General features: G+C 49.4%; 1 protein-coding gene across 2 annotated transcripts in view; it reads left to right on the top strand.

The window, feature by feature from the left end:
* LOC134534030 (uncharacterized) overlaps nucleotides 1-26,492 on the top strand; it is a 320,338-nt gene that overhangs the window by 273,363 nt on the left and 20,483 nt on the right. For both annotated transcript variants that reach the window (XM_063371973.1, XM_063371974.1), the window contains 4 exons: nucleotides 555-754; nucleotides 14,881-15,061; nucleotides 18,019-18,201; nucleotides 25,046-25,168. In XM_063371973.1, the coding sequence (XP_063228043.1) occupies nucleotides 555-754; nucleotides 14,881-15,061; nucleotides 18,019-18,201; nucleotides 25,046-25,168 (687 nt within the window). The remainder of the gene's footprint in view (nucleotides 1-554; nucleotides 755-14,880; nucleotides 15,062-18,018; nucleotides 18,202-25,045; nucleotides 25,169-26,492) is intronic.

Genomic DNA, 26,492 nt, shown 5'->3' with positions numbered 1-26,492 from the left:
TTAACATTTTTTTTTTTTTTTCGCAAATACCGCTCAGCTACATGTTTACCCAGTCCTCGAACCAGACACCGCGCAGCGCTCACTGGAGGCTTTGAATATATATACTGTATAGAAGTCGCGAGTGGATAGGATTTACTCTACGTTTTTCAGGAGCGTATGATGAGCAGCTTGGTGGGAACTTCACCGCTGCAGTGCGCTGCCGTAACGCCCTGTATCGTCTTAGTTGTTATTTACACGTTAGAGCGCAGCGCTGTCGCCCGTTGTCATTCCCCGCACCCCCCATCAATCATTCACTGCAGCTGAAGGTCGTTCAAGAGGAGGGGGAAGGGGTGTTTGAAGAGTTCGACACTTGTCCGCTAGGGACCACCACAAGTCGATGCCCCTGGAGATGGTGGCGATTGCGGCGGTGAATTAACAAACTACCTCAAAACCGTATTAGAAATTTTAACCTGGGCTGGCGACTTCTATACAGTATGTATATATTGAAAGCTGGAGGCGTGGCTTGTACATCGGCGATGTGGTGGTGACTGGTGGTTTGTCGGTGGCGCCCGCAGGCCCGCAGGAGCTCGGCGGACGTGGAGAGGAACGACTCCGGGGTGGGCTCGGAGACCAGCAAGTCGAGCCGCAGCCGCTGGCAGCAGCACGCGCCGGGCCCCGGGGGTCCCCGCGGGGACCACGACGAAGACCAGGAGGACCGGCCGAGGCACCTGTGCGAGGACTGCGACCAGCCCGTCGAGACCCAGGTCGCCGACAGGTGAGCGCGCCCGCCACGCGGGGGCGTAGCCAGGGGGAGGGGGGAGGTTCAGGGGTTCAAACCACCCCCTTCCCCCCTCTCGCTTTAGCACCAAATCTTTAATTAATTTCTCATTCATCACTCAAACAAATTTCATATTAAAATTAATAATTTTTTTTTTACGATTACAATATTTTAAATTTTAAGAACCGAAAAACTGCTGAAAATAGCACTATTTTACATCCTTAAAATCCAAATTTTTCTCCGGGGGAAGGACCTCCCCGGACCCTGCTTTAATACAGGCGGGGGGGGGGGGGTTGCCATGCTTCTTAACAACCGCCCCCCCCCCCCCCCATACACAAAGCCTGGCTACGCCACTGCCGCCACGTCGTCCACGGCGGACCCCGGTGCACACACCCGGTGCGCACAGCTCCAGGGGGGGAAAAACAAAACACTCGAACGTATCCACACTGGCGTCTGCGTACGAAAAAACCCGTTTAAGAGTTCGCCGAGGGCCGACAAAGTAGTTCGGTTTCCGGATTAAGATTTCAAACAGTATTCTCGAGGAGTTAAAAAAAGGCGTGTTTTCAGACAAATAAACAACGGGTGCAGATTCTTGAAAGCACTTAAGAGACTCGCATTACACCTTTACCTTCATTTCTCCGCCTTATAATGTCACGGTCACCGCTCAAATGTCACAGTTGTTGTATGTCCTATGCCAGCTCAGAGCAGACATCGCGCTAGAAGCAGCAGCGAGCGTCGCGCTTATCATCCCGCCTCACCAACACAGATACAAACCCTGACAAGTCATCTCTGGATGTCTGTTTTACACTGCCCACATTTTTGCCTACACACACATGCAACGCGCAGGAAACTTTATAATACACAGAATAGTTTTGACGTTGACATTTGTCCAACCCCTTCAAACCCCCCACCCCCACCACCCCCCAGGATCTACGCACATGGTACACGATGTTCACGCGAATCTCTGGCAAAATTTCTCTGGCTCTTCCGTGGAAAGTATAGGTTCTTCCAGATTTCTCCTTAAATGTACGTTTAAGATTTATAACAGTGTACCCAGAACGCTGGTTACAAATTATCCAAGTATCTTCGGTTTTTTTATTCCTTGTATTCGTAAATTTTCGGTTATTAAGTTCACTGACTTCGAACATAATCCACAAGAATAATCTTAGTATACAAGCAGAACATTCGGAAATTGGTAAACACTACTGCAGTTACAAATACCTTTTATGAAAGTTTTTTTTTTTTAATAAATAAAGATAATTCAGCCTCCATCATCCACACAGCTGTACTTTTTCAGAATGAACCTAGCATACCTAAGCCATTTTATGACTGTGCACTAACACCATTTAAAAAAAAAAATTCGTTCATGGTCTGGGTGATGGCATAACGAAGCATGACATTTCCCCCTCAAATTACAATCATTGAGGAATTCCAATGACTTTTCCAGGTTTGAAAGTAAATTCCCTTACTTTTCCCTGACCTCCCCTGACTTTCCAGAATGCGCATACCCTGACTGCGAGAGACGTTGTCACCAACAAAACCGGTACAATTAACACACACTTCCTCAATGTCATTAAAATGTGCCTTTATACAGAGAAAATATGTTTTTATATTTCGCAAATAATATTTGCTTGAGGTAACGAAATATTTGTTTGCCAAATTTTATGACCACCCACTCCCTCACAAAATATATGTATACGAAACCCATTTATTTTTAGTCGGGTCAACCAAATATTTCCTCCAACTAAATATTTGTTTGAATCAACAGTATGTGCCATACACAAACAAACGTATTGTTGAGCCAAACGATTTTTTTTTCATTGGTAGCCGGTGACCAACTTATCAGTTTTAAGCTAATTTTAATATTCTATTATTCAATTCTAAAATAAATTTATTAAAATGTATATCGTCCTAAGATTTGGTTACCAGAGAGGTTTTTCTTATTTGATTAGATTAATTGTACAGCCAATTTTTGTGTGTATATTTTTGGTTTCAAGCCCTTATTTTTATGAAAAACAGGAAAAATGTTTTTTTTTTATTTAACTATACACTGTATTAACTACCTCTCTACCTTCAGGTCTCCGTAATGAAAACATTCAGCCGACAAAACCAACCCCAACGGATTCTGTCAAGTCGTTCAGAATATATGAGATTGTCCCAATCCTCTTGAAGTTGGTCCTGGCCATGTGTTATTCTTCCCTCCTTGTGGACAAACAACTGAATTGCTTGGTATTTGTGGAGAGTTTAGCATTTCAAACCTGTGACCAACCGTATGTAGTTTATTTACGCTATGTCGCCGCAGCGCGTGATTTCGTCTCGCTCCCCGCGCTTCACTTACTGTAGAACAAGGGTCGGGTTGCCGAGGACGTGCGCCTGTCGGTTCTTTCTACAGGCAACCCGCCCTACACGTCTGCGCAGCGGGCCCGCGTGCTCCGGGGGCTCACACCCTATGGCACAGAAGCCATCGGAAGTCAGGAACACACAACTTGGAAACACGTTGAACCAGGGACGCAAAACTGTTGGTTTCGCAAGGCAAGGGGGCGGGGTGGGTGCGTTTGGCCCTTGAGTTTTTGCACGTGGGTTTTAACCGACGCAAGTCATCTCTGGATAGGGCCATTCTTCGGCATGTTTGCATACAATAGCAGAAACCTGTAAATATACAGAAAGTTTTCTATAAAGAATAGTTTTAACGTTTACGTTTATTAACCCCGTTTCACAGTCAACCTTTTGCAAGCACAAGCGGATTCCCTGCCCCCTCCCCCTGGAATCTACGCCCATGCACAAAACTATAGAATTTTTTCACTTTTTAAGTTTTCAATTGTAATCTTGATAATATATTATTTTTTTTACTTACGATACTTCTAAGGTATGTGATTCTATGCTATGAAAGTTCTTAGTTGATTGTTTTTAAGTTATGATTTTTTAAATATAAAGTTTCTTAGTTTTGTGGTTTGACGTGTTTTTTTTTTTTTAAGTTACTAGTTTGTACGTATTATGCTATATAATTATATACGTGTTTATGTTATGTTGATCCAAGTAACGTGTTTGTACGTTACATCAGTCAGTGCCTGAGGAAGGGAACGGATTTATGTGACCGAAACGTCGCAACTGTTGTCTCAGGAAGACTACTGTAAATGTCTGTGTGTTGTCGTTGTGTTGTTGTCCACATTATCTGTTTAGTATCATCGCTGGTTTCGTCTGTTTGTCGCTGTATCGTCGTTTATAGTCCTCCAGTGTACGTCTGGGATATAATGATTTTTACAAGCTCTTATTTAACTTACAAATTTTTGTTTGTTTGCCTGTTAAGTCCAAATCTTGATAAGTTGAAATCAAACCACTTCCGTATTGAAATAGAGAGCTGAAATTTTTAATACTATTTCAGTTCCGATTACAATAAATTCATTTGATACACACATTGGGATATTTGGAATTTTATGCCGCCATCTTTAAAATCAGTAATTATAAAAAAACTAAAACAATTAATTTATAAAAAAAATCAAAATTTTAATAAAGGATTTATAAAAAACTGATTCCGCCATTTTGAAATGTCCCACATCTGAAAATACTGTTATTATTGTTATAAAAAAACTGTTAAAAAATACAAAAAATATATATTTTATTGATTGCGTCAACGGAACTATCTGTGCTGCTTATGTTTTTATTTTTTTTACGTGGGTGCATTTACGTATTTTTTTGTAGTTTTCATTTTTTTTTCTTTCGATATTGAAGTTTGTTATGACGTGCAGTGTAACCAGCAAACTTGTTGCACGAGGTGTTCGTGTGTCGCTGTTTCCCAAGCGACGCGGTGCTGCGTCGGTGCGCTTGTCTGTGCTTGTCTGTGCTGGTCCCAGAGGACAGAGATGCCCGCACTGTTGCAGCGGCCTGATGTTCGCTAGCTCGTGTGCTTGTCTGTGCTGGTCCCAGAGGACAGAGATGCTCGCACTGTTGCAGCGGCCTGATGTTCGCGCCGCTCGTGTGCTTGTCTGTGCTGGTCCCAGAGGGCGCGTGCTCGCACTGTTGCAGCGGCCTGATGTTCGCACCGCTCGTGTGCTTGTCTGTGCTGGTCCCAGAGGACAGAGATGCTCGCACTGTTGCAGCGGCCTGATGTTCGCACCGCTCGTGTGCTTGTCTGTGCTGGTCCCAGAGGACAGAGATGCTCGCACTGTTGCAGCGGCCTGATGTTCGCGCCGCTCGTGTGCTTGTCTGTGCTGGTCCCAGAGGACAGAGATGCTCGCACTGTTGCAGCGGCCTGATGTTCGCGCCGCTCGTGTGCTTGTCTGTGCTGGTCCCAGAGGACAGAGATGCTCGCACTGTTGCAGCGGCCTGATGTTCGCGCCGCTCGTGTGCTTGTCTGTGCTGGTCCCAGAGGACAGAGATGCTCGCACTGTTGCAGCGGCCTGATGTTCGCGCCGCTCGTGTGCTTGTCTGTGCTGGTCCCAGAGGGCGCGTGCTCGCACTGTTGCAGCGGCCTGATGTTCGCGCCGCTCGTGTGCTTGTCTGTGCTGGTCCCAGAGGACAGAGATGCTCGCACTGTTGCAGAGGCCTGATGTTCGCGCCGCTCGTGTGCTTGTCTGTGCTGGTCCCAGAGGACAGAGATGCTCTCACTGTTGCAGCGGCCTGATGTTCGCGCCGCTCGTGTGCTTGTCTGTGCTGGTCCCAGAGGACAGAGATGCTCGCACTGTTGCAGCGGCCTGATGTTCGCTAGCTCGTGTGCTTGTCTGTGCTGGTCCCAGAGGACAGAGATGCTCTCACTGTTGCAGCGGCCTGATGTTCGCGCCGCTCGTGTGCTTGTCTGTGCTGGTCCCAGAGGACAGAGATGCTCTCACTGTTGCAGAGGCCTGATGTTCGCGCCGCTCGTGTGCTTGTCTGTGCTGGTCCCAGAGGACAGAGATGCTCGCACTGTTGCAGCGGCCTGATGTTCGCTAGCTCGTGTGCTTGTCTGTGCTGGTCCCAGAGGACAGAGATGCTCTCACTGTTGCAGCGGCCTGATGTTCGCGCCGCTCGTGTGCTTGTCTGTGCTGGTCCCAGAGGACAGAGATGCTCTCACTGTTGCAGAGGCCTGATGTTCGCGCCGCTCGTGTGCTTGTCTGTGCTGGTCCCAGAGGACAGAGATGCTCGCACTGTTGCAGCGGCCTGATGTTCGCGCCGCTCGTGTGCTTGTCTGTGCTGGTCCCAGAGGACAGAGATGCTCGCACTGTTGCAGAGGCCTGATGTTCGCGCCGCTCGTGTGCTTGTCTGTGCTGGTCCCAGAGGACAGAGATGCTCGCACTGTTGCAGCGGCCTGATGTTCGCGCCGCTCGTGTGCTTGTCTGTGCTGGTCCCAGAGGACAGAGATGCTCGCACTGTTGCAGCGGCCTGATGTTCGCTAGCTCGTGTGCTTGTCTGTGCTGGTCCCAGAGGACAGAGATGCTCTCACTGTTGCAGCGGCCTGATGTTCGCGCCGCTCGTGTGCTTGTCTGTGCTGGTCCCAGAGGACAGAGATGCTCTCACTGTTGCAGCGGCCTGATGTTCGCGCCGCTCGTGTGCTTGTCTGTGCTGGTCCCAGAGGACAGAGATGCTCTCACTGTTGCAGCGGCCTGATGTTCGCGCCGCTCGTGTGCTTGTCTGTGCTGGTCCCAGAGGACAGAGATGCTCTCACTGTTGCAGCGGCCTGATGTTCGCGCCGCTCGTGTGCTTGTCTGTGCTGGTCCCAGAGGACAGAGATGCTCTCACTGTTGCAGCGGCCTGATGTTCGCTAGCTCGTGTGCTTGTCTGTGCTGGTCCCAGAGGACAGAGATGCTCGCACTGTTGCAGCGGCCTGATGTTCGCGCCGCTCGTGTGCTTGTCTGTGCTGGTCCCAGAGGACAGAGATGCTCTCACTGTTGCAGCGGCCTGATGTTCGCGCCGCTCGTGTGCTTGTCTGTGCTGGTCCCAGAGGACAGAGATGCTCGCACTGTTGCAGTGGCCTGATGTTCGCTAGCTCGTGTGCTTGTCTGTGCTGGTCCCAGAGGACAGAGATGCTCGCACTGTTGCAGCGGCCTGATGTTCGCGCCGCTCGTGTGCTTGTCTGTGCTGGTCCCAGAGGACAGAGATGCTCTCACTGTTGCAGTGGCCTGATGTTCGCGCCGCTCGTGTGCTTGTCTGTGCTGGTCCCAGAGGACAGAGATGCTCGCACTGTTGCAGCGGCCTGATGTTCGCGCCGCTCGTGTGCTTGTCTGTGCTGGTCCCAGAGGACAGAGATGCTCGCACTGTTGCAGCGGCCTGATGTTCGCGCCGCTCGTGTGCTTGTCTGTGCTGGTCCCAGAGGACAGAGATGCTCGCACTGTTGCAGCGGCCTGATGTTCGCGCCGCTCGTGTGCTTGTCTGTGCTGGTCCCAGAGGACAGAGATGCTCGCACTGTTGCAGCGGCCTGATGTTCGCTAGCTCGTGTGCTTGTCTGTGCTGGTCCCAGAGGACAGAGATGCTCGCACTGTTGCAGCGGCCTGATGTTCGCGCCGCTCGTGTGCTTGTCTGTGCTGGTCCCAGAGGACAGAGATGCTCTCACTGTTGCAGTGGCCTGATGTTCGCGCCGCTCGTGTGCTTGTCTGTGCTGGTCCCAGAGGACAGAGATGCTCGCACTGTTGCAGCGGCCTGATGTTCGCTAGCTCGTGTTCTTGTCTGTGCTGGTCCCAGAGGACAGAGATGCTTGCACTGTTGCAGCGGCCTGATGTTCGCTAGCTCGTGTGCTTGTCTGTGCTGGTCCCAGAGGACAGAGATGCTCGCACTGTTGCAGTGGCCTGATGTTCGCTAGCTCGTGTGCTTGTCTGTGCTGGTCCCAGAGGACAGAGATGCTCGCACTGTTGCAGTGGCCTGATGTTCGCTAGCTCGTGTGCTTGTCTGTGCTGGTCCCAGAGGACAGAGATGCTCGCACTGTTGCAGCGGCCTGATGTTCGCTACCTCGTGTGCTTGTCTGTGCTGGTCCCAGAGGACAGAGATGCTCGCACTGTTGCAGTGGCCTGATGTTCGCTAGCTCGTGTGCTTGTCTGTGCTGGTCCCAGAGGACAGAGATGCTCGCACTGTTGCAGTGGCCTGATGTTCGCTAGCTCGTGTGCTTGTCTGTGCTGGTCCCAGAGGACAGAGATGCTCGCACTGTTGCAGCGGCCTGATGTTCGCGCCGCTCGTGTGCTTGTCTGTGCTGGTCCCAGAGGACAGAGATGCTCTCACTGTTGCAGTGGCCTGATGTTCGCGCCGCTCGTGTGCTTGTCTGTGCTGGTCCCAGAGGACAGAGATGCTCGCACTGTTGCAGCGGCCTGATGTTCGCTAGCTCGTGTGCTTGTCTGTGCTGGTCCCAGAGGACAGAGATGCTCGCACTGTTGCAGCGGCCTGATGTTCGCTAGCTCGTGTGCTTGTCTGTGCTGGTCCCAGAGGACAGAGATGCTCGCACTGTTGTAGCGGCCTGATGTTCGCGCCGCTCGTGTGCTTGTCTGTGCTGGTCCCAGAGGACAGAGATGCTCGCACTGTTGCAGCGGCCTGATGTTCGCTAGCTCGTGTGCTTGTCTGTGCTGGTCCCAGAGGACAGAGATGCTCAAACTGTTACAGCGGCCTGATGTTCGCTAGCTCGTGTGCTTGTCTGTGCTGGTCCCAGAGGACAGAGATGCTCTCACTGTTGCAGCGGCCTGATGTTCGCGCCGCTCGTGTGCTTGTCTGTGCTGGTCCCAGAGGACAGAGATGCTCGCACTGTTGCAGCGGCCTGATGTTCGCTAGCTCGTGTGCTTGTCTGTGCTGGTCCCAGAGGACAGAGATGCTCGCACTGTTGCAGCGGCCTGATGTTCGCGCCGCTCGTGTGCTTGTCTGTGCTGGTCCCAGAGGACAGAGATGCTCTGACTGTTGCAGCGGCCTGATGTTCGCGCCGCTCGTGTGCTTGTCTGTGCTGGTCCCAGAGGACAGAGATGCTCTCACTGTTGCAGCGGCCTGATGTTCGCGCCGCTCGTGTGCTTGTCTGTGCTGGTCCCAGAGGACAGAGATGCTCGCACTGTTGCAGCGGCCTGATGTTCGCGCCGCTCGTGTGCTTGTCTGTGCTGGTCCCAGAGGACAGAGATGCTCGCACTGTTGCAGCGGCCTGATGTTCGCGCCGCTCGTGTGCTTGTCTGTGCTGGTCCCAGAGGACAGAGATGCTCGCACTGTTGCAGCGGCCTGATGTTCGCGCCGCTCGTGTGCTTGTCTGTGCTGGTCCCAGAGGACAGAGATGCTCGCACTGTTGCAGCGGCCTGATGTTCGCGCCGCTCGTGTGCTTGTCTGTTCTGGTCCCAGAGGACAGAGATGCTCGCACTGTTGCAGCGGCCTGTTGTTCGCGCCGCTCGTGTGATATCTGTGCTGGTCACAGAGGACAGAGATGCTCGCACTGTTGCAGCGGCCTGATGTTCGCGCCGCTCGTGTGCTTGTCTGTGCTGGTCCCAGAGGACAGAGATGCTCGCACTGTTGCAGCGGCCTGATGTTCGCGCCGCTCGTGTGCTTGTCTGTGCTGGTCCTAGAGGACAGAGATGCTCGCACTGTTGCAGCGGCCTGATGTTCGCGCCGCTCGTGTGCTTGTCTGTGCTGGTCCCAGAGGACAGAGATGCTCGCACTGTTGCAGCGGCCTGATGTTCGCGCCGCTCGTGTGCTTGTCTGTGCTGGTCCCAGAGGACAGAGATGCTCGCACTGTTGCAGCGGCCTGTTGTTCGCGCCGCTCGTGTGCTTGTCTGTGCTGGTCCCAGAGGACAGAGATGCTCTCACTGTTGCAGCGGCCTGATGTTCGCGCCGCTCGTGTGCTTGTCTGTGCTGGTCCCAGAGGACAGAGATGCTCTCACTGTTGCAGCGGCCTGATGTTCGCGCCGCTCGTGTGCTTGTCTGTGCTGGTCCCAGAGGACAGAGATGCTCTCACTGTTGCAGCGGCCTGATGTTCGCGCCGCTCGTGTGCTTGTCTGTGCTGGTCCCAGGACAGAGATGCTCTCACTGTTGCAGCGGCCTGATGTTCGCTAGCTCGTGTGCTTGTCTGTGCTGGTCCCAGAGGACAGAGATGCTCGCACTGTTGCAGCGGCCTGATGTTCGCGCCGCTCGTGTGCTTGTCTGTGCTGGTCCCAGAGGACAGAGATGCTCTCACTGTTGCAGCGGCCTGATGTTCGCGCCGCTCGTGTGCTTGTCTGTGCTGGTCCCAGAGAACAGAGATGCTCGCACTGTTGCAGTGGTCTGATGTTCGCTAGCTCGTGTGCTTGTCTGTGCTGGTCCCAGAGGACAGAGATGCTCGCACTGTTGCAGCGGCCTGATGTTCGCGCCGCTCGTGTGCTTGTCTGTTCTGGTCCCAGAGGACAGAGATGCTCTCACTGTTGCAGTGGCCTGATGTTCGCGCCGCTCGTGTGCTTGTCTGTGCTGGTCCCAGAGGACAGAGATGCTCGCACTGTTGCAGCGGCCTGATGTTCGCGCCGCTCGTGTGCTTGTCTGTGCTGGTCCCAGAGGACAGAGATGCTCGCACTGTTGCAGCGGCCTGATGTTCGCGCCGCTCGTGTGCTTGTCTGTGCTGGTCCCAGAGGACAGAGATGCTCGCACTGTTGCAGCGGCCTGATGTTCGCGCCGCTCGTGTGCTTGTCTGTGCTGGTCCCAGAGGACAGAGATGCTCGCACTGTTGCAGCGGCCTGATGTTCGCGCCGCTCGTGTGCTTGTCTGTGCTGGTCTCAGAGGACAGAGATGCTCGCACTGTTGCAGTGGCCTGATGTTCGCTAGCTCGTGTGCTTGTCTGTGCTGGTCCCAGAGGACAGAGATGCTTGCACTGTTGCAGCGGCCTGATGTTCGCTAGCTCGTGTGCTTGTCTGTGCTGGTCCCAGAGGACAGAGATGCTCGCACTGTTGCAGTGGCCTGATGTTCGCTAGCTCGTGTGCTTGTCTGTGCTGTTCCCAGAGGACAGAGATGCTCGCACTGTTGCAGTGGCCTGATGTTCGCTAGCTCGTGTGCTTGTCTGTGCTGGTCCCAGAGGACAGAGATGCTCGCACTGTTGCAGCGGCCTGATGTTCGCTACCTCGTGTGCTTGTCTGTGCTGGTCCCAGAGGACAGAGATGCTCGCACTGTTGCAGTGGCCTGATGTTCGCTAGCTCGTGTGCTTGTCTGTGCTGGTCCCAGAGGACAGAGATGCTCGCACTGTTGCAGTGGCCTGATGTTCGCTAGCTCGTGTGCTTGTCTGTGCTGGTCCCAGAGGACAGAGATGCTCGCACTGTTGCAGCGGCCTGATGTTCGCGCCGCTCGTGTGCTTGTCTGTGCTGGTCCCAGAGGACAGAGATGCTCTCACTGTTGCAGTGGCCTGATGTTCGCGCCGCTCGTGTGCTTGTCTGTGCTGGTCCCAGAGGACAGAGATGCTCGCACTGTTGCAGCGGCCTGATGTTCGCTAGCTCGTGTGCTTGTCTGTGCTGGTCCCAGAGGACAGAGATGCTCGCACTGTTGCAGCGGCCTGATGTTCGCTAGCTCGTGTGCTTGTCTGTGCTGGTCCCAGAGGACAGAGATGCTCGCACTGTTGTAGCGGCCTGATGTTCGCGCCGCTCGTGTGCTTGTCTGTGCTGGTCCCAGAGGACAGAGATGCTCGCACTGTTGCAGCGGCCTGATGTTCGCTAGCTCGTGTGCTTGTCTGTGCTGGTCCCAGAGGACAGAGATGCTCAAACTGTTACAGCGGCCTGATGTTCGCTTGCTCGTGTGCTTGTCTGTGCTGGTCCCAGAGGACAGAGATGCTCTCACTGTTGCAGCGGCCTGATGTTCGCGCCGCTCGTATGCTTGTCTGTGCTGGTCCCAGAGGACAGAGATGCTCGCACTGTTGCAGCGGCCTGATGTTCGCTAGCTCGTGTGCTTGTCTGTGCTGGTCCCAGAGGACAGAGATGCTCGCACTGTTGCAGCGGCCTGATGTTCGCGCCGCTCGTGTGCTTGTCTGTGCTGGTCCCAGAGGACAGAGATGCTCTCACTGTTGCAGCGGCCTGATGTTCGCGCCGCTCGTGTGCTTGTCTGTGCTGGTCCCAGAGGACAGAGATGCTCTCACTGTTGCAGCGGCCTGATGTTCGCGCCGCTCGTGTGCTTGTCTGTGCTGGTCCCAGAGGACAGAGATGCTCGCACTGTTGCAGCGGCCTGATGTTCGCGCCGCTCGTGTGCTTGTCTGTGCTGGTCCCAGAGGACAGAGATGCTCGCACTGTTGCAGCGGCCTGATGTTCGCGCCGCTCGTGTGCTTGTCTGTGCTGGTCCCAGAGGACAGAGATGCTCGCACTGTTGCAGCGGCCTGATGTTCGCGCCGCTCGTGTGCTTGTCTGTGCTGGTCCCAGAGGACAGAGATGCTCGCAATGTTGCAGCGGCCTGATGTTCGCGCCGCTCGTGTGCTTGTCTGTTCTGGTCCCAGAGGACAGAGATGCTCGCACTGTTGCAGCGGCCTGTTGTTCGCGCCGCTCGTGTGCTTGTCTGTGCTGGTCCCAGAGGACAGAGATGCTCGCACTGTTGCAGCGGCCTGTTGTTCGCGCCGCTCGTGTGCTTGTCTGTGCTGGTCCCAGAGGACAGAGATGCTCGCACTGTTGCAGCGGCCTGATGTTCGCGCCGCTCGTGTGCTTGTCTGTGCTGGTCCTAGAGGACAGAGATGCTCGCACTGTTGCAGCGGCCTGATGTTCGCGCCGCTCGTGTGCTTGTCTGTGCTGGTCCCAGAGGACAGAGATGCTCGCACTGTTGCAGCGGCCTGATGTTCGCGCCGCTCGTGTGCTTGTCTGTGCTGGTCCCAGAGGACAGAGATGCTCGCACTGTTGCAGCGGCCTGTTGTTCGCGCCGCTCGTGTGCTTGTCTGTGCTGGTCCCAGAGGACAGAGATGCTCGCACTGTTGCAGCGGCCTGATGTTCGCGCCGCTCGTGTGCTTGTCTGTGCTGGTCCCAGAGGACAGAGATGCTCGCACTGTTGCAGCGGCCTGATGTTCGCGCCGCTCGTGTGCTTGTCTGTGCTGGTCCCAGAGGACAGAGATGCTCGCACTGTTGCAGCGGCCTGATGTTCGCGCCGCTCGTGTGCTTGTCTGTGCTGGTCCTAGAGGACAGAGATGCTCGCACTGTTGCAGCGGCCTGATGTTCGCGCCGCTCGTGTGCTTGTCTGTGCTGGTCCCAGAGGACAGAGATGCTCGCACTGTTGCAGCGGCCTGATGTTCGCGCCGCTCGTGTGCTTGTCTGTGCTGGTCCCAGAGGACAGAGATGCTCGCACTGTTGCAGCGGCCTGATGTTCGCGCCGCTCGTGTGCTTGTCTGTGCTGGCCCAGAGGACAGAGATGCCCGCACTGTTGCAGCGGCCTGATGTTCGCGCCGCTCGTGTGCTTGTCTGTGCTGGTCCCAGAGGAAAGAGGTGCCCGCACTGTTGCAGCGGCCTGATGTTCGCGCCGCTCGTGTGCTTGTCTGTGCTGGTCCCAGAGGACAGAGATGCTCGCACTGTTGCAGCGGCCTGATGTTCGCGCCGCTCGTGTGCTTGTCTGTGCTGGTCCCAGAGGACAGAGATGCTCGCACTGTTGCAGTGGCCTGATGTTCGCGCCGCTCGTGTGCTTGTCTGTGCTGGTCCCAGAGGACAGAGATGCCCGCACTGTTGCAGCGGCCTGATGTTCGCGCCGCTCGTGTGCTTGTCTGTGCTGGTCCCAGAGGAAAGAGGTGCCCGCACTGTTGCAGCGGCCTGATGTTCGCGCCGCTCGTGTGCTTGTCTGTGCTGGTCCCAGAGGACAGAGATGCTCGCACTGTTGCAGCGGCCTGATGTTCGCGCCGCTCGTGTGCTTGTCTGTGCTGGTCCCAGAGGACAGAGATGCTCGCACTGTTGTAGCGGCCTGATGTTCGCGCCGCTCGTGTGCTTGTCTGTGCTGGTCCCAGAGGACAGAGATGCTCGCACTGTTGCAGCGGCCTGATGTTCGCGCCGCTCGTGTGCTTGTCTGTGCTGGTCCCAGAGGACAGAGATGCTCGCACTGTTGCAGCGGCCTGATGTTCGCGCCGCTCGTGTGCTTGTCTGTGCTGGTCCCAGAGGACAGAGATGCTCGCACTGTTGCAGCGGCCTGATGTTCGCGCCGCTCGTGTGCTTGTCTGTGCTGGTCCCAGAGGACAGAGATGCTCGCACTGTTGCAGCGGCCTGATGTTCGCGCCGCTCGTGTGCTTGTCTGTGCTGGTCCCAGAGGACAGAGATGCTCGCACTGTTGCAGCGGCCTGATGTTCGCGCCGCTCGTGTGCTTGTCTGTGCTGGTCCCAGAGGACAGAGATGCTCGCACTGTTGCAGCGGCCTGATGTTCGCGCCGCTCGTGTGCTTGTCTGTGCTGGTCCCAGAGGACAGAGATGCTCGCACTGTTGCAGCGGCCTGATGTTCGCGCCGCCCGTGTGCTTGTCTGTGCTGGTCCCAGAGGACAGAGGTGCCCGCACTGTTGCAGCGGCCTGATGTTCGCGCCGCTCGTGTGCTTGTCTGTGCTGGTCCCAGAGGACAGAGATGCTCGCACTGTTGCAGCGGCCTGATGTTCGCGCCGCTCGTGTGCTTGTCTGTGCTGGTCCCAGAGGACAGAGATGCTCGCACTGTTGCAGCGGCCTGATGTTCGCGCCGCTCGTGTGCTTGTCTGTGCTGGTCCCAGAGGACAGAGGTGCCCGCACTGTTGCAGCGGCCTGATGTTCGCGCCGCTCGTGTGCTTGTCTGTGCTGGTCCCAGAGGACAGAGATGCTCGCACTGTTGCAGCGGCCTGATGTTCGCGCCGCTCGTGTGCTTGTCTGTGCTGGTCCCAGAGGACAGAGATGCTCGCACTGTTGCAGCGGCCTGATGTTCGCGCCGCTCGTGTGCTTGTCTGTGCTGGTCCCAGAGGACAGAGATGCTCGCACTGTTGCAGCGGCCTGATGTTCGCGCCGCTCGTGTGCTTGTCTGTGCTGGTCCCAGAGGACAGAGATGCTCGCACTGTTGCAGCGGCCTGATGTTCGCGCCGCTCGTGTGCTTGTCTGTGCTGGTCCCAGAGGACAGAGATGCTCGCACTGTTGCAGCGGCCTGATGTTCGCGCCGCTCGTGTGCTTGTCTGTGCTGGTCCCAGAGGACAGAGATGCTCGCACTGTTGCAGCGGCCTGATGTTCGCGCCGCTCCTGTGCTTGTCTGTGCTGGTCCCAGAGGACAGAGATGCTCGCACTGTTGCAGCGGCCTGATGTTCGCGCCGCTCGTGTGCCGCAAGTGCGACCGGAGGCGCGCCGAGCGGAAGGACACCATCGCGGAGATCGTGGAGACGGAGGAGAAGTACGGCCGCGACCTGCGCATCGTGCTGGACGAGTTCTACCGCCCCATGCTGGTGGCGGGGCTACTCACGCCGGACCAGCTGCAGGCAAGCCCTCCCCGGGGGTGGCCTTCCCTCGCCGTCTCGCCGAGTCCGCCGCTCTCAGTACCGCCTGCCAACCTTCCCGCCTTATTTTACCTTTTGACGTGAATACGTCCATAGTGGGAGGCAATTAAAAAAACAAACGAATGATAACAAAAATCGGTGTTGCAGCCTCATATCTATCATCTCCATCCAAATATTTAATTACACCACTGGATAGCTAAAGGATCAAAGAATTCGTTACGCCAAGTGAGGACTGTGACTCATCGCGCGCTGTGACGGGGGAAGCGCCGCCGTTTTGAGGTCATTTTGCTGCTGCGTTCCGAGATTTCTATTTAGTATAACTTTTGACTCGGAGAAGCTACGATTTTCGTTTATGTTTCAATCGTCAGCTGTCGACAAAATCTATACATTGCATATATAAAATATTAGTGTAAAATAGCCAGCTCTCGTCAAAATATATCGATTTTATATATAAAACATTAGTTTAATATAGTTACAAGTGAATATATATGGTGTTAATATAAAAATTATATATAATCAAAAACATATAATGTCGGCCTATACGCGACTTCTTAGTGTTCAAACATGATTATAAAATGCATAAAATATATTTTGTGTATAAAATATTACCTGTTACGTACACGTATTCACGTACAACACATGGCCTTGTCCAGGACACAGCCACTCAAACTTTTTTTTTTTATGTTTCGCTGGGCATAGAACACAGCTTCGGCTACTTGTCGAACACAGCGCTTGTGAACCGGTGTAATTATCAGTGACAGCTGCAGTCGCCTTGTTGGAAGTAATAAGCCATATCCTTGCGGCGCTTACCGACTACAGCAAGGTTTAGAAGGTCTGGGCGATACGCCTTATGCCTTGACATGCCAAAAATAGGGAATTTTTGAGTTACAGCAAAAAAACAAAAAAAAAAATATGGAAAAATGAAATAAATGCGGCTGGGCTTAGCCAACAGATGTTCACTTAGTGCACCTCAAGTCTTTGTAATTAACATCGATCGAGCGACGTTTCACACCTACGATGTTACACTACGAGCAACGAGTTGTAATATTTAGAAATTGTTCGTTACAAACGTAAAAAACAATTTTTTTTTTTTAATATTTTTAAAGTCGGTTTACGGACGATAGTTTAACGTGACAACGTCATAACAAAACATTGATGAAATGATTGCATACTTTTATGAATAAAATTGAATCATTTTTATTGAATTATCACTATTTTGTATGGATACAAAGGAGTGAAATGAAATCTACAATTTAATTGATAAATTTACTTTTATATGCACTCATTAATTCAAATATGTTTATTACTTTAACGAACAGATTATTTTAACTATAACTTTTATACATATTTGCTATTTAACTTCTTCCAATCTGTGTTATTCTGTTAAGGATAGAACGATGATAGGAAAAGTAGGAAACGAATGGGAGTGTTTCAAGTTTAATGTGCCTCGAAAAAGTCAAATTGATGGTTGTTCCAATCGAGTGGAAGAGAGATAGATGCGGCGCAAGCGTACAGTGAGCGTAACGGGACACAGCGTAATGGGAAAATGTGCGTAACGGGACACTTTTTCGTGCGTGCAGCCGGCGTTCATCGATTTATTAGACGTTGTCACGTCAAAAATTCAACACGGAGTGTGAGAAAGAGCCTTTAAGACAAACTGTGGTCAACGCGACCAAACAGATCAAGATGTTACTGTACCGAGTAAGTCGGCTCTAATTCATGCGCCATATAGCCCATCGTGCATATTCATGAAAAAAATTAAAGAAAATGTTTTTTTATTATTTTCCATCTTACTGCCAGGGGGAGACCTGTGGTTTCGGAGACGGTTGAGCGACACACGGCGGGCTCTTTTGCTGTTAAAATCGGCATTGCATTTTCGTGCCACTTCCCTTCAAGCTTCACTCGTTTCGATTTCTTCCTATATCGCGGGACTACTTCGAATTTCTTGCGTGATCCGGTCCACGTGGAAATCGAGAGTTGGAACGCCTTCCATTACGACCTCGGTGGACTCGACTAGGCGACTGGCGTGAAGGACGAACGCCGCTGGTGGGGGTGAGAACGTGAGAGAGACAGGCGCCTATTGGCCGCCCGTCAGCGGGCGAAGGGGTTCCGGCGGTCCCCAGTCATCTCCTACAGTCACTACACACTTAGGCACCCGTCTGTCCCCAGTCATCTCCTACAGTCACTACACACTTAGGCACCCGTCTGTCCCCAGTCATCTCCTACAGTCACTACACACTTAGGCACCCGTCTGTCCCCAGTCATCTCCTACAGTCACTACACACTTAGGCACCCGTCTGTCCCCAATCATCTCCTACAGTCACTACACACTTAGGCACCCGTCTGTCCCCAGTCATCTCCTACAGTCACTACACACTTAGGCACCCGTCTGTCCAACTGGCGCAGGGGTCGGCAGACCGCGGCTCTTTTCATAGGACTTTACTGCTCTACTGCTCACTGTGCTGCCACAGCGCAAAAAAAAAAAGTAGAAAACAACACACTGTACAATCACAGCGCATATCCTAAACTATCACCACACTCGCCCAGGTGCTTTTTTTATTTTAATAATTAATAAATTAAAATAATATAGGTTTTATTTTTTTATCCGTAGAGCCCTCACCCACTTTTTTTTCTCGTTACAAATCATTCATAAATTTTTTTATACAAAAAAAGTTAACTTATTTTACTACTAACAGTTCAGTTCGCATTCACGATAAACAGCTATATGTGTGGAAGTTGCTTTGAGAAGCATATAATTTCTTGTGGAATCTTTGCAGAACGCACTGACGACTGCCATATTTTTTAATTTACGTTTCTTTTTTTCTCCAAGTAGCCTTTATTTTTAATACTATGTTAAATTTGTGGATAAACTATTTATATTTGATATAGTGTAGACACGGAGAAAGTACGTGGTTGGAGAGAGTGTGTGTACTGCGCAGGCCATCTTCCTGAACGCGGAGGAGCTGCTGGAGCACAACTCCTCGCTGGCCGAGAAGCTGCGCGACGCCCTGGACATCGCCCTGGAGCAGGGAGACGAGGACCTGCTGACGGTGGACGTGGGTCGTCTCTTCCTCGACGCGGCGCCCATGCTGCACGCCTTCGAGTCCTACTGCACGCGCCAGGTGGGCCAACCTTCGTCGGCGAGGCGGCGCTCGCCGGTGCTTCTGGCGGGGCGACTGAATTGTCGCCCATTGGGAGGGCAGCCCTCCAGGATTTTTCTGACAGTGGTTAGTTTGTAAAGTGACCTAACCTAACCTAACCTAACCTTACCTAACCTAACATAACCTATCCTAAACTAACCACTGTCAGAAAAAATCCTGAAGGGGCTGCCCATCCAAGGGGCAACAATTCAGACAATCTTTCAAAAACACCACTGTCAGAAAAATTCCTGATGGGGTGCCCATCCAAGGGGCATCAATTCAGACAACCTTTCAAAAACACCGCTGTCAGAAAAATTCCTGATGGGGTGCCCATCCAAGGGGCATCAATTCAGACAACCTTTCAAAAACACCGCTGTCAGAAAAATTCCTGATGGGCTGCCCATCCAAGTGGCAACAATTCAGACAATCTTTCAAAAACACCACTGTCAGAAAAATTCCTGAAGGGCTGCCCATCCATGGGGCAACAATTCAGACAATCATTCAAAAACACCACTGTCAGAAAAATTCCTGATGGGCTGCCCATCCAAGTGGCAAAAATTCAGACAATCTTTCAAAAACACCACTGTCAGGAAAATTCCTGATGGGCTGCCCATCCAAGAGGCAACAATTCAGACAATCTTTCAAAAACACCACCGTCAGAAAAAACTCCTGATGGGCTGCCCATCCAAGGGGCATCAATTCAGACAACCTTTCAAAAACACCGCTGTCAGAAAAATTCCTGATGGGCTGCCCATCCAAGTGGCAACAATTCAGACAATCTTTCATAAACACCACTGTCAGGAAAATTCCTGATGGGCTGCCCATCCAAGGGGCAACAATTCAGACAACCTTTCAAAAACACCACTGTCAGAAAAAATCCTGATAGGCTGCCCATCCAAGGGGCAACAATTCAGCTCCCCCCTTCTGGCGCGGTGTCGCCTCTGAGCTGGCGCACAGTCTTCTCGTCGTGAAATTTGAGCTGTGACCATAACAATACATGGCGGAGAAACGAAGCTAAAGGTGTAGTGCAAGTCCCTTTAGTGCGTTCCAGAATCTGTACCGGTTATTCCACGCCTAAAAATTATTCCAAATACACGCCTTTTAGCCATTTTAACTCTTTCTAAAAACACACACACAGTTTACAAAACTTAATCCGAAATTAAAAGCACTTTTCGGCCCTCAGGGATTTCTCAAACTGACCCCACTCGGATATCTCGAGTAGTTTTGAAGTGGTCGCGTTGTTTTTTCCCTGAAGCTGTGTGCACCGTATGGGGGTCCCGCCTAACCCGGCCACACACCAACACACACACACACACACACACACACACACACACGGCGCGCAGAGCTTCAAAGAAAAAAAACGCGGCCATTTGAAAACTGATCAAGATATCCCGCTGGTGTCTGTTTACGGAAAAGAATTTGAGAGATCGCCGAAGGCCGGGAAGTAGATTTTTTGTTTTCAGGAATTAAGTTTTTAAACTGTGTTTTTAGAAGAGTTAAAATGGCCATATGCTGTGGACATTGATAATCTCTTGATGTGTGATCTCTATCCAAACACAATTGACACGTGTTTAAACACAATAAAATACAAACTAAACTAACAAATCGCTAACAAGAATTTAAAAAAAAATTAGTTCATGCGATACTAAACACGATTTAACGTATAAGATTTTTAAAATGGAATTTAAAAGGGTTATTTAAAATCTGTTTTGAGACAATTTTTTTATAAAAACAAACATTTTATTAAGAAATAAACAATCCTAAAAATACCATACACGTTCACACACATTCACGCATATTGGGTCGCACATTATTGATACCACAATTAAATCTGAGCACGGGAGTTAAGTAAGTATTTGAAAATTGTTTTCCCAAACATCGAAAGGTAATTCTGAAGTTTGACTCGGGTTGACTTATTCCAGGATCGTGCAGTAGTCATATAAAAAATATTTTTTTTTTGTGAATGTAGCTGCCTTATGCTATGGGTAGAGACCCGGAAAATTCGCGGGTTCAATGACCTCCAGGATAGACTCCAATATCCTCTACACACTCGGGCAAATGCCAACTGTTCATTGGCTGCTGACTCGTGAGTCGTCTCGACTGGGTGACCTGTGATTCGACACTTCTATGAGTGAGGGTCTTTAATTGGCCCTCAGTCCTCCAGATTAACAGTGAACCAATGACAGAAGCAGCACTAAGGTATAATTATTTGAATTTTAGCATAACACGAAATGAACCCGCGAATTTTCCGGGTCTCTAGCTATGGGATGAGCGAAAAGCAATTTCCTGTACCATGTTGGAAACCGAGGTACTGAAACTTGTCAGCAAGATAGGATGGCGACTGTGTCATTGAGGTTTTATTGAGCAGTAAAAGGCAACGGAAATAATATTTTTTTATATAATTTTGACGATAGCTGTGGAAACACAGAAAACGACTTACATAGAATTTCCAACGACGCGTTTAGTCGAACAGAAAGCGTCAATCATGAATGCTTGACTGACGTTTCACAAATAACAGTTATCTTGCATATAGGCCTATCTGAAAACAAGATTTTGCAACAAAAAAAAAACAACCGCATGTTCGTGTACAGATTTTTTTTTTATTGTTTGAGAATAAAAAAAACTAACAAAGTTAAGTGCACTGCTTTCGTGAATAGCACATTCATTTTGGAAAGATTGAAATGTACAACCACACGGAAATTTCCATTTTGGCCGCGTCGAAGTGCTTCAAAAATAACGCTTCAAATCAGACGTGATATTTCTTGAAAGTAAGGATTGAAAAGTATCTTACTTTTTTTTTTCGTGTGAAAATAGATCATGAACATGTTCAGAAGTTCCCTATAAAATGTTTATTCCAAACACACATCGATCATCTTCTCTTTAGATAACATCTCTTCAAATAGTATATTATTTGTATCATTTAATCAAACTCTTTACGGCAAAACGAAAATCAAAGATCATCTTTGGCATTTGGAACTCTGTAATACGTTTTCTGGTACTTGTTTCACATTGAGTGGGTTCCGTTATTTTTCACGTGTTTATATATTTAAAAAAAAATACTATGGATTATAAAACCAGACGTGAAGAAAATATTTTTTTTTGCAGCTGCTCAATAAAGTGAACTTTTAAATGGAATTCATAGTTATTACTTGTAACTGATGGGTAAGGTTTTATACACTTAACTAAGAAAATAACAGTAATGAAAAAAAAAAACTCCTACAAGCAGAGCCGAGTGTCGTGCAGACATGAGATAGTAAAAAGTGCTTGCTTAACGCCATTAGGGGCGAGCGCACAAGAGTTTCAGCGTGCGGGGATCGCCCTTACGTTCATTCAATCCCTACCTCCCCCTTCTTTACCTCTCATGTACGTGCAAGCGGTGCCCTTGGCCCTGACCTGAATTCTCCGACGACGGCATCCTGGAGAACTTTTACCCTCCGCGCCGCCGTGGCAGTGAAAACAACCTTTCACTTGCTTCCCCCCCCCCCTCCCCGGGGTCCGGGGTCTTGCCCCCCTCCCCCCTTCATACTCCTCTACAGGCTCCCCGAGATCATGGCTTTCTCGTCCCGTCAGTCTCCATATTGGTTTCAAACAACTTCACCCTTTTCGAGTGTGCCAGCCACACACTTCAACACGCGGCAGGTAAACATCGAAGGCCCGTGGTGATACCCGCAGGAAGAAATGATTGCGAACACAAAATTTTCCGTTAAACCCCGACCGTTGATGATGTTCTGACGGCACGTACCGTAACATTTGAGTATGAACACACATTTCGGACGGTGTTTATCGCACCGTTGCTACGTTGTGTACCACGCATGTATCAGTTCGTGGAGTGCAATGAATACGAATTTAGCGATGTAATTTAACAGATGGCAGCACCGTGGTTACACATTTCCGTTCCATGCGACTTCCGTTCCATTCACGAAATTTCTTCCACCAAATGCCGTATACCGAGAGCTAAGATGTCACACATAAAAATAATTCTCTTAAAACAATATTTTCAAAAATAAACATAAATATAATAATCTTAGAAGTATTGCTATAAAACAATATATGGATTACACTTCATAATAGTGTCTGCTGGCCACTTAATCTACATATTTAAACAAAAATGGCTCTTACACGAATGCACGACAGTAGGCCTGATAATATGTCTTTGTTAAAAGATTCTTTAGATGGGCTGCCAGTTGACCACTACTGCCATAAAAAATTGTTTAGCGTTTAATGTTGAAAATGCTTACCTTCATTTGGACAGAGATAACACTTCAAGAGATTTTCAAAGACCACAGCATATTGCCAATCGACAGATTTGCTACAGACGTAGCCATTCACAGCAAATAAATTCTGGCTAATAAGGAACAAAAAGCCGCGATGGGATCTCCAAGAATACAACTGGGGCTCCTAACTTCTGGGGCTACTCGGGGCTCACAAATTTTAACCATGCCAAGGCTATAACCAATGACCGTCACATTAGATCTACGTTCCAGCGATCTCTGCTTCGCTTGGTAACTGGTGCACTTATAGAAATTACAGCAAATTTACAGACTTTTACGCGAATATTCGCAGAAACGTAAGCCCTGTTCCATTTTAAACAGTTATTAGCTACTGTGTTTAACAACGTTTTGCTACGTTTACGCTATCATAAAAAATAACCATACTACTGAAAACAATTCCAAATGAAATCAAACATGCTATCCTTTTTGGGTAAAAAAAATATTTGCATGGCTTATGCGACAAAATTTTGTTATTCGGGTATCTTTAACTATTTGCACTGTCAAAACAATTACTTTGCTCACTTAACAAGATATTTGCTTTAATTATCCATCAGTCAAGATATATTCAGTAACAAGGAGAGGGTGCGAACTTATGGTAGCCTATTGTGACGTCCCTTTGGGAGGTTTAAGTACTTCCTACTAGGAAAAGGATGAAAACCCAACTCTTAATCGTTCTCTAGAAATATAAATGGGTGTAAAAATCCGTGCAAGAGATAATAATTACTAACACTTGCGCAACGTTTAACACCTATCACATTACACTTAGTGAATATCGGTTGAAAATAGCTGTGACACAACAAACAAGTGGAAGGGAGGTATCGTATTAAAATTTCATAAATAGCCCTTAAATAATAGATGTTACGATAAAATTAAAAAATTTAAAAAAAAAAAATTCATGGTGTATGTGAGCGAGCACTAAGGTTAAAATTAAAAAAAAAAATAGTATCCCAGCAGAAGGAAACACAACGCCCAAAAAGCAACCTTTCAGAAACAAACTCGTTCGCCGGGAACAAGACAAGTTGTTTCGACGTACGACTTTCTTTAACTTGACGATTGAGAGCGTTGTTCGCGAAAGTCTTTTGTGTTTCTGCGCACGTGGTCCATCCACTCCATTAGTCCGAGCGCAGGTTGGGTTCGTGAGAGTGAGAAGTCAAGTAGTGTCTGCGAGTATGCGCTACGATATAATAGACACGACGATGCGCGGGAAATTCCTGCGAGAGAAACACATTCATCAACATCTTTTTTTTTTCTTCTTTCCCTTTCCCGCGCCCCTTCATCGTTTGCTTGCGTTCGTGATGGGAAGATGAGTATGGGTAAGGGTAGTTGATTCGGGGGGAGGGGGGGAGGGGTGTGGCATCGCGATGTTCCAAGGATGAGGCTCATCATCGTGAGGGGTTTCTTTCCACAATAACCGAGGGGAAAGAAAGAGGGAACGAAATAAGGTTCTTTTGGATTGGCGGGGGGAGGGGGGGGGGGGGGGTGAAAGGAGTAAAAGTGTGCGTGTGTGTGTGAGGGGGAGGGTAAGGGGGAGAAAGAGATGGAGAGAGATCTCCCTCTGTTGTCGGAATACCTGCTTTGTCCTCACCTCCGACGTGTTCCCTCTCGAATATTTCAACCCGCCGGTGATTGATATCTCCATCTTCTCCCGTGAAAGATCTCGGCACGCGATTGTAACACCTCCAGCCTCAGCAGTTCTTAGGCCTCTCAACCCTACGTACACGCGTGAGAAAAGGGCATGGAAACAATATACACGAGGAAACAATATGAATATATAAAATTTATTTTGTGTCTGATTTTTCTGAAGAAAATATTTTACCTCGACGAAACTTTGTTTCTCTACAAAAATAACTTTTATGACGTCTAGTATATAAAACGGACTTTTAGTAATGAAGTACGCAAACACGTAGTGTTGGAGGGTAAATGAACTGAATTATTTGTATATTGAAATATAAATGCATGTATATACTATCAACATATTTAAAAAACGGGTATTTTTCGCGTACTAATCAACTCCGATTTTTTAAAAAGTAATGACTGCAACAAAATCTGTTTGTTTACCATTTTAGTTGAATAGAAAATGTTTTGTAATGGTGAAATCAATATGCCGGGAAAAGATTGGCTTGTTAGGTTTGTGGTGGAGGGGGGAAGGAGTGGAAACTACCCGGGTCGTTGACACAACGCCGAATGCCAAAATTGACCACAACGCCGACAGCTAGAAAACTGCAGCAGTTTAACTGCTGTGTACCACAACGCCGTAATAACAACGGAATGAATTTGTGCGTGTTTCTTAAATGTACCTTAACCGCCGAAATACCACAATCAAACCTAACCTTACCCAACCTAACCTAACCTAGTGTAATATAACCTAACCTAACCTAACCTAGCCTAGTCTAACCTGACCTAGTCTAACCTAATCTAACCTTTGTGTAGCAGTCCTGCAATGACATTTTTCGGCGTTAGTGTATTTCGGCGTTGTGGTGCGTCCCCAAACCAGCCCAGCCACGTCCCCGGGTGCAGCTGTGCGCCGATGAGCAGGGAGGGTTGCGTGTGCGCAGGCGGCGGCCTCCCTGCTGCTGGCCAGTCTGGAGAAGGAGAAGGAGCTGCTGCGGATATTCCTGAAGGTGTCGCAGATGGAGAACACCGTGCTCCGCCGCATGAACCTCAACTCCTTCCTCATGGTGAGTGCCCGCACCCCGGTACTCAGACCACCACTACTGTACCTTTTTTATTACGGCCCGCCCGAAGCAGGGGTGCCCACAAGGGGGGGGGGGGGGGTAACGACGCAGACTGCGTCATTAAAATTTCAAGGGGGGGGGGTGGTTAAAATACGAGAAAAATGTATATATTATTTACATAATTACAGCTTCTAATATGAAAATACGTTTCTGGTGCTTTGATAATTGAAAGGGATCTTGTAAATCAAATTGGCAACCCCGCACTTCTTTCCTCAACAAAAGCAGTTTGGCATCTGTCGGTTCAGGATGGAAATATTACCTGATATATGACCAAAATTATTATTAGAAAATCAGTTTTAATTAATGCAAAATGTGATAAAATATAATACTAAAAAAAATATAATATTATAAAATAATTGAGTAAATCATTGAGAAAATGGCATAAAAAATTTCGGGGGGGGGGGGGGTGAGTCATAGTGTTTGGGGTGGGTGGGCACCTCTGGCCCGAAGAATAATCTTTCAGCAAAGTTGTATCACGATCACGTATGCCAGAGTTTTTTTTAGTAATAAACAAAGGAAATCTGAAGAAGTTTTTTTTTTAAACTTTTAAATAAAAAATCTACCAAGTTATAAAAAATGATCTACGTGTCTACAACAGTGTTGATTTTTACACGCTTTATATTAGCTTCACCTGTATGTTTGTAACCGACTCCTTTGGGTGCGATTTTGACCCACTTTAAACGGCCAGATTTCATTCAAACTTTGTAGATTTATCGAGGACCGATGACAATACACTAATTTGATAAGATGATTTGTTATTATTCCGGGTTGTGTTGCCGGGGCCAACTTGGAACGTAACAACTTATTTAAGAGCAACGTAATGGCTACTGAACAAAAGAAAGTGACTGTAATAATGGAGCAAAAAAAACACCAAGCCTCATTTCGTAGTTACGCAGGTGAATCATTTACTAAAATTGCGCAAGATTCCAAGGTAAGTGTTTGAAAGCCCCCCCCCCCCCTTTTTTTTTTTTTAATCTTTTAGCTAATTGTTGAGCTTTGTAGGTTAGACGGCCAAAACATTGACATAAGTATGCATTTTTGCAGTGTAGAAACAGTCTTAAATGAAGTGGGAAGTATTCAACTATGGATATTCTAATTCATACTTGCTAAACACCAACAGACGCTATCGAGCACCTAAATTTCCGCGATGTTTCGGGCATTAACATCCTGGCGATGGCGAGGGATTCACACTGATCCGCCCGTTCATCGAATACTTTTTTTCATTTTGAATGCTGCCAACAGACAGGTGAAAAAAATCTCTTGCGCG

The sequence above is a fragment of the Bacillus rossius genome, chromosome 7 (assembly GCF_032445375.1).
Source record: "Bacillus rossius redtenbacheri isolate Brsri chromosome 7, Brsri_v3, whole genome shotgun sequence".
Lineage (NCBI taxonomy): Eukaryota > Metazoa > Arthropoda > Insecta > Phasmatodea > Bacillidae > Bacillus > Bacillus rossius.
The sequence above is the reverse complement of the archived record's forward strand: the minus strand, read 5'-3'. Positions and strand labels throughout refer to the sequence as shown.